The following is a 6,010-nucleotide window of genomic DNA, read 5'->3' as shown; positions in this document are numbered from 1 at the left end:
AACAGGGCCTATCTTCCCTCAGAGCTCCGGAATTGAGGGATAAGGGTCACGAGTACCTCCGCTTCTGGAAAAGCGTGGGTAGTCGGGAGGTCAATGGTGTGTGTGTTTTGAGTCTGCCACACCTAGTCTGGTTGAAATAAGAAAGCGAAAGCTCAGGAAACCCAGAGAAGACCTCTTTCTTTTTTGGAAGGCGCGGCTTAGCAGAGCAGGGAAAATCCCAGACCCCAGACCCTCCCCAAATCATTCGAGGAGCTGGGCAGCGAAGAGGCAGGAGCACACGGGCCCGTGCACGGCGCCCTGGGGTAGGGGACCCATGGAGAAGTTTCAGGCGGTGCTGGACCTGCACCTCAAGCACCGCAATGCGCTGGGTTACGGCCTGGTGAGCCTGCTGACGGCGGGCGGGGAGCGCATCTTCTCCACCGCGGTGTTCCAGTGCCCGTGCAGCGCCGCCTGGAACCTGCCCTACGGCCTGGTCTTCCTGCTGGTGCCGGCGCTGGCGCTCTTCCTCCTGGGCTACGTGCTGAGCGCGCGCACCTGGCGCCTGCTGACCGGCTGCTGCGCGCCCGGCGCGCGCACTGGCTGCGGCGCAGCGCTGCGCGGGGCCCTGGTGTGCGCGCAGCTCAGCGCTGCCGCTGCGGTCGCGCCGCTCACCTGGGTGGCCGTGGCGCTGCTCGGGGGCTCCTTCTACGAGTGCGCCGCCAGCGGGAGCGCCTTCGTGGCGCGGCGCCTGTGCTTCGGCCGCAGCCCCGGCTGCGCGGCCCAGCTGCCGCTGGTGCCCTGCCGTCAGGTCCAGGCGCCCGACGTGCAGGACCTGCAGAAGGAGCTCAAGGCCCAGTCGCAGGTCGGGCGCTCGCGCTGGACGCGCTGTGGGGATTGGAGAGGGACAGGCTTCTACGGGAATGGACGGGGGTGGTAGAAATGCGTGCCCTTTCTCCAGACATAGGACACCCGAAGACTAACTAGAATGGTTGTTGGCTTCTCGTGAGCCGATAGGCATTCCTTCCTTCCTCCCTCCCTCCCTCCCTTCCTCTCTCTTTCTTTCTTCCCTCCCTCCTTCCTTTCTTTCTTTCTTCTTCCTTTCCCCTAACCCCCTTCCTTCCTTCCTTCCTTTCTATCTCGGTGCTTTTTCTTTTTTAAATTGAAGTACAGTTGATTTACAATATCGTGTTAGTTTCAGGTGTACAGCACAGAGATTCAGTTATATGTGTGTGTGTATTCTTCTTCAGAGTCTCTTCCCTTATAGGTTATTACAAAATATTGAAGATAACGAATTAAAGGGGGAAAGGCACTTGGGCACTCGTATAGTGCCAGGCATCCACTCTGTACCAGTCACCGTGCTGGGCCCTTTACTTCCTTTATTATTCTCTTCTGTCTTTACAGTGAATACACTGAGTCCAGGTCAAGTTGCTTGTCCAGTCAGAATTGTTACAGTAAAATGAGTCTGCCTGGCTCTAAAGCCATCACCCCACACTACTTCTGGGCTTGTAAAGCTAAGAGGTTCTTGGAAATGAATGTTTGTTTCATTGGATTTTCTGAAATTCCATGTTTTGAGTTCCAGGGATTCGACATATAAACTCCTCCTTGGGCCCTTGACATGCCTTGTAAAATGACTGTCTTGTCAAGTGAGCACTTGTACTGAGGGGTTCGAGAGGTTACTGCCACTTCTTTCTCGCAAGGGATTAAGACCTAAAGCTGTTGCTTGTTCATCATCATAACTCTAAGTAGTTCAAACTTTATTGAGGATTTTAAAATTTCTAAAAAAAAAAAAATGTGACTAAATTGCTATTTTGTTGTGTTTTCCTAAGGTGTTGGGCTGGGTCCTGATAGCAGTTGTTATCATCGTCCTCCTGATTTTTACATCCATCACCCGATGCCTATCTCCAGTTAGCTTCCTGCAGCTGAAATTTTGGAAAATCTATTTGGAACAGGAGCAGCGGATCCTTAAAAGTCAAGCCACAGAACATGCAACCCAACTGGCAAAAGAAAATATCAAGTGTTTCTTTGAGTGTTCACATCCAAAGGAATACAACACTCCAAGCATAAAAGACTGGCAGCAAATTTCATCACTATATACTTTCAATCCAAAGGAACAGTACTACAGCATTTTGCACAAATATGTGAACAGAAAAGAGAAGAATCGAAGTATCAGATCTTCTGAAGAAGATGCAGTGGTTCCTGTTCTTGGCTTTGTAGATTCATCTGATATGAACAGCACTCCAGACTTATGACCTTATGAATAGGAAAAAAGTTCTTCTGAGTTATTGACTCATTTGAAAAAATAAACATTGGTATTGTTTATGACTTTTTTTGGTCTTCCAAATTATGGAAACATAGCATATTAAATCAAATAAAAATTTAGAACTTTATCTCTTTATTATATTATAAGAAAAAAAGGAAGCAAAGGTAAACGGTTCACCCAAAGTGACAACCTGGAACTAAATCAGAATTTTTATATCCCTAGCCTAGGGTCTTTTTCACTGAAAAATAATGCTGCTTTCAAATAAAAGAATTTAGTAGCAAAAGCAGCAAAAGAACAATTGAACTTCAGACCTTTCTTTTAGGATATCTGATGTTAATTTCAAATTCACTTTCATGCAGACAGCACATTGTTTGGAACTTTAAAATACTGGCATTTTATGGCTACTAAAACAAAACACACAAAAAAAATCATCATGAAAAGGGAAGTAAATTTTTTTAAAAACAAAATTTGAAAAACTATGATAATTGCAGGCATAACCTGTATTTAGTTTGTAGGATCAGAAGGAAAGCTGTTTATTGTGGTAAATTTCAAATATACACAAAGGTAGAAAGGATAGTATTATGAACCCTCATATGGTCATTACACAGCTTCAACGGAGTGGGGAAGTCAGCTAAAGCCTACACCATACAAATAAATATAGAAATACAAATTGTGAGCTGATTTAGATTCAGAAGGAGGGGATTGGAGAGGTCTGTGAGAAACTGAAATCTGTAGAGTCAGAGAAGAGCATTTCAGTTTGCAGAACAGTATGTACAAAGACTGAGGTGAGGAAGATCTTAGTACAGTCAGAAGCCTTAAAGGCGACTGGAGAAAATGTGCAAGGGACAGCTCATGCAGCCCCTGGAAGTCGTGCAAAGGATTTTGGTTTTCATCCTATGAACATCTCAGGAAGATTGATGTGCTTTTCTTGTGGGAAAAGGAATGGCAGGGGGAAGAGGGAGAGCCAGGGTGGAAACGGAGAGATTAATCAGGAGGCTACTGCAGGGGAAATAGTGGGAGTGAACTTGAACCTGGTTGGTGGTGAGGAAGACAGAAAAAGAAGATAGATTCAAGGTAGACTTTGACAGCATTTGTTGATGGAAAGGATGCAAGGATTTTTTTGAGAACAAAAATATCTATAGATAAAATTCTGTTGCTTGATAGTGCCAGGACTTTTCAGGGGATCTTAGATTGTCATTCCTGTCCATCTCCCAAATTTATGGCTGTTCTGTGTGTTTAAAAAAATGACTTATGAAAAGTTTGTAAAACAACTAAGCACAGATCATATTTAGCCCTTCTTCCTCTTTCGGCAGATCCTTGCTCCTGCTTCTATTTGCCCTTTGTTGCATAGGGGCCATTAAAAAGTACTGGTCAGTAGAGCTGAATATCCTGTTATTGAGAGTCATATATTACAAGAAAGTTGGCAGAGAAACTGCATGATCAGTTCTTTTCTATTCCCTAATGAATAATTTTGAAAATCATATCATGACTACTTTCATTTCTGCTTCCTTTATTTTAAAATTTCTTTAGTATATTCTTCTCTTCAATATTTTTTTTTCTGGCCTACCATTTATACTTATGTATAATACTGTCTTCAATAGTCTCATGTTCCATTTTATTGACTTATGCTCCACTTTCTCTTGCACAGTCTTTAATATTATTGTGAAAGTATATATGCTTAAGATAAAAAATGATGATGGAGAAATGTGTGAAAGAAAAAGTGAAATCACCTCATTCCTTTGCAATATGTTCTTCCCAGAGGAAGCTGTATACTCCATGTCTAAATAAGCGTTATCTCATACTATAAATGTGGCTTTGCACATTTTTCATATAAAATATCATAGTTCCATGTATATATACATAACAATTTACCTCCTGAAAAATTACTGCATAGTATTCTACTGATTAGTAGGATATGATTCCTTTTTTGTTAAAAAAAACACACACACATGCACACATATATATGCACACATTCATAAAGTATATAAAGATAGGCACAAAATTGTCAGATTTGGTCAATTCTGAGGAATAATAATGGGTCAGGGGATTCTTTTGAACCTCATGCACTTTTTTTTTTTTTTGTGGTACGGGGGCCTCTCACTGTTGTGGCCTCTCCCGTTATGGAGCACAGGCTCTGGACGCGCAGGCTCAGCGGCCATGGCTCACGGGCCCAGCCGCTCCGCGGCATGTGGGATCTTCCTGGACCGGGGCACGAACCCGTGTCCCCTGCGTCGGCAGGCGGACTCCCAACCACTGCGCCACCAGGGAAGCCCGAACCTCATGCACTTTAGATCTTTGGATTTTAAAATAATAAATAATAAATATTAAGAGTATAATTAGAAATGATTAAAAAGAACCCTTACTACTGGTGTAGGGCTCTACAATCAATAAAGAGGTTTTGCATCTTTCACTGCATTTTATTTTCAGGAGTTTGTGGAATACCCATGAAACACATCACTCACACTTACAAGTAAGGTATCGAAGGTTAGAGAAGTCACATTGCTAGGCCAAGGTCACATGGTAGAACTGAAGCTAGGGGACTGCTCCTTTCTGGATCATGTAGTTCAAAGTGGCCACTTGGCTGTTTTTATTACTGGGTTAGATTTTTTCCCCTTTTAAACCCATGTGCCCTTGTGAGCGGAAAAGGTACAGATGTCCTTAGCGACCCCCAGGAATTTTCATGTCCTTCAGAAACTTGGCAACTACTGATAGCTAAGACCACCTTGAACAAACACAGTGAGATCAGGACACAGCACAGTTATTTCATGGTGGGAACACGGTCACCACTATTTCACAGGATACATCACTCTTCTGACCCTGGCCCCAAACAGGCCATGTCTGGGCTCAAGAAGCATTTTTATACTCAATGTATAGTTTTTTGCTGGCTCACCAAATGATTCTTCGTAATCACCCCGGCTTTATGCTGCTCTGAAGCCTTAACCTTAGAAGAGATTCAGACACAGCATCTGCTATTAGTATTTGCTGAAAAACAGCTATATTGTTCTAAGAGATGATTCCATATGTATTGAGTACTGGCAAGGTGATACAATTTACAGAGCATAAGATTAGGCATGTTCTCTTTGCTCCATCCAAAGCCGTGGACAGTAAAGTCAATGCTCCATGAACTGATTAAAGAAGAAAGTCCCGAGGAAAGCATCTGAAAATAGAACTAGCCTCATATACAAATATCTCTGGTTGAAAAGCATCTGGGAATCCCCAAATTTTGCAATATCTTGCATCTTATCTACCAGGTGGCCTACTGTAAACAACTCTTCCTAAGATAGAAGATGAAGAAAGGCTCCCTGTCTGAGTCAGACCAGCAACAACTGCCACTGCCTATCTTGTCCACAGCAAACTCCCACTGTGTGCCTACCATGTGTCCAACACTGGGCCTGCCCTGAAAGCTAAGACTTTAATTGTCTTATTTTGTCTCTTCCTCTTCATTACCTAATTATGAAATATCTCTTATAAATTTCGATGTAAGGACTGTGGAATTGATTATATTATATTCTTATCTAAGGAAAGGCACATATATCAAAAAAGGGATATGGGGACTTCCCTGGAGGTCCAGTGGTTAGGACTCTGCGCTTCCACTGCAGGGGGCATGGGTTCCATCCCTGGTTGGGGAACTAAGATCCCGCCGGCCCCATGGCACGGCCAAAAAAAAAAAAAAAAAAAGAAAAAGATGGTCTGTCAAGACCCTTTGTCATAAGAAGAGAACATAAAAACTTCCAAGTGAAAGAAAATTTCTACAAGATAAGGCAATTAATT

General features: G+C 43.4%; 1 protein-coding gene across 1 annotated transcript; it reads left to right on the top strand.

The window, feature by feature from the left end:
* The first annotated feature begins 212 nt into the window (after positions 1 to 212).
* CALHM6 (calcium homeostasis modulator family member 6) lies at positions 213 to 2,330 on the top strand. The gene is made up of 2 exons (XM_082633819.1): positions 213 to 841; positions 1,806 to 2,330. The coding sequence occupies exons 1-2, from the start codon at positions 314 to 316 to the stop codon at positions 2,226 to 2,228; spliced, it is 951 nt and encodes a 316-aa protein (XP_082489945.1). The 5' UTR covers positions 213 to 313; the 3' UTR covers positions 2,229 to 2,330.
* The last annotated feature ends 3,680 nt before the right edge of the window (positions 2,331 to 6,010 follow it).

The sequence above is a fragment of the Mesoplodon mirus genome (assembly GCF_964341445.2).
Source record: "Mesoplodon mirus genome assembly, chromosome: 10".
In the NCBI taxonomy this organism is placed as follows: Eukaryota; Metazoa; Chordata; class Mammalia; order Artiodactyla; family Ziphiidae; genus Mesoplodon; species Mesoplodon mirus.
Note: the sequence above shows the minus strand (reverse complement) of the source record. Positions and strands in the feature narration are given on the sequence as shown.

What these genes read in the sequence shown, in the direction of transcription:
- CALHM6 (XM_082633819.1), top strand. Translation starts at nt 314, where the DNA reads ATGGAGAAGTTTCAGGCGGTGCTGGACCTGCACCTCAAGCACCGCAAT. An exon ending in AGCTCAAGGCCCAGTCGCAG is followed by an intron (nt 842 to 1,805) that starts GTCGGGCGCTCG and finishes TGTTTTCCTAAG; the next exon opens with GTGTTGGGCTGGGTCCTGAT.